This window comes from Loa loa (genome assembly GCF_000183805.2).
Source record: "Loa loa unplaced genomic scaffold supercont3.1708, whole genome shotgun sequence".
In the NCBI taxonomy this organism is placed as follows: domain Eukaryota; kingdom Metazoa; phylum Nematoda; class Chromadorea; order Rhabditida; family Onchocercidae; genus Loa; species Loa loa.
In genome coordinates, this window is record NW_018109887.1 from 1 (window position 1) to 1,756 (window position 1,756).

Consider the following 1,756-nt stretch of genomic DNA (forward strand, 5'->3'; position numbering starts at 1 on the left):
GGATTTGCAGGTGGTTGGCCATCCATCTTTACGTTATCGGCAAGTTTAAAAATCACATGTTTCAATATTTCCTGAAATTTGCCTGATTATAAATAATTTATATTTCAAGGAACCATTTCTGATATGATTTCCAAACATACTTTTTTTAGGTACGGCCGGCGTTTTATGGTGTTTTCTTTGGTTCTTCTATGTTTCGGATCGACCGTCACATAGTAAACGTATTTCTAAGAAAGAGCTAAACTATATTGAAAATTCGTTAGCTGACATATTAGCACCGGATTCCAAGAAGGTAGTAATTTTTCCGAAACACATTTTCTTCAGAATTAGTTACCGAAATTTTGCAAACCGGAACATTTCGCATTGAAAATGATACAGCATTAGCTAGGTGATGAAGAAAGATAAAGAAAAACGAATCAGTGTTCGTATGCGAGAATATCCAGTATGCTCAGCTATGCCATTTTCAAGAATTGAAATTCTAATTGTGTTCTATTTTAATTTCAGAAAAGACCAGTGCCATGGCTTTCCATATTCAAATCACTTCCCGTTTGGGCATTATTCTGTGGTCATTTTGCCGGTGATTGGGGTGCTTACATCATGATGACCAGTCTTCCGCTATTCATGAATGATGTTTTGGGATTAGATTTTGCTTCGGTTCGCTAATTTTCTGTAATTCCTTAGAATAAAATTGTTCAAAATACTATTCTCGGTATTTCTTGACATAAATGGTCTGCTTATCTAATAAAGCTCAAAGTAAAAAAAAATTTTTCAATAAAAGATTTTATTACATTTTAGCTTGGATTTTTGACGGCAATTCCGTACATTGCATATTTCGTATTTATTAATTTGGGCGGTTTTATTGCGGATAAGTTGCAAAATGCAAATATCCTATCAACTATAGCAACTCGACGTCTTGCTATGATCGTTGGTAGGTTTCCCTTGAAAGTTATAGGAAGTATAAAAAGCACTGCATTTGATTAGATAAATTGAAAACTAGTGAAAAGTATTATTGAGAAGATCTGATAAACGCAAATTTAAGCATAATGCTGCCAATAATAGCGATCTCCCTTTATTCCTTCTTCTAATCCATCACTGTCTTTGACGTACTCAGTCATCTATTTTTGAGCTATTTTAGCAAAATTGTCCGTATGGTAACGTGATTCTGCAGTTTAATGTTTGATATTACTTAACCACATTTTTGAATCATTCCAGATAACATTATGTTTTGAAAGGTAGCGGTCTGGTTTCAATTGACTATCAGATTCAGTGTATACGTAACTGCTTGAAATAAACATAGAGAAGTAATGAAAAGCTAATCACTAAATGCATGATAAATCACTACTGTTCGAAATATAACTGCTGATATTGCAGCGCTTGGAAGTCAAGCTGCATTTCTGATAGCTAGTGGTCATTGTAGTTGCGGTCAGGAGACCCTAGTGATTACATTCCTTACTCTTGGTATTGGTTTGTCCGGAATACAGTACGCCGGTTTTGTGGTTAATTATCTCGATATTGCACCAACATTCGCTGGACCTCTACTAGGTATCGGCAATACGATAACATGCATCGCTGGGATCATAGGACCACTAATGGTTGGCCAACTTACTCCCACGGTAACCTTTATTTAATTTTATAACTTCCTTCTGTTTGTTACATATCGTTGGCATTTTTACCACATTTAGTTCTTAAATTTTAATTTTATTAATTTTACTAACTTTACCTTAAGTTTTAATTTTATCTTAAATTTTAATTTTATTAT

General features: G+C 34.0%; 1 protein-coding gene across 1 annotated transcript; it reads left to right on the forward strand.

Moving 5' to 3' along the window:
- LOAG_15257 (major facilitator superfamily transporter) lies at window positions 1–1,625 on the forward strand (the record flags this gene model as incomplete). Its single annotated transcript, XM_020448912.1, has 5 exons — window positions 1–39; window positions 150–289; window positions 502–651; window positions 793–925; window positions 1,369–1,625. Coding segments are annotated over 5 exons (719 nt in total), but the record flags the coding sequence as incomplete, so codon positions are not given.
- Between the last annotated feature and the right edge of the window lie 131 nt (window positions 1,626–1,756).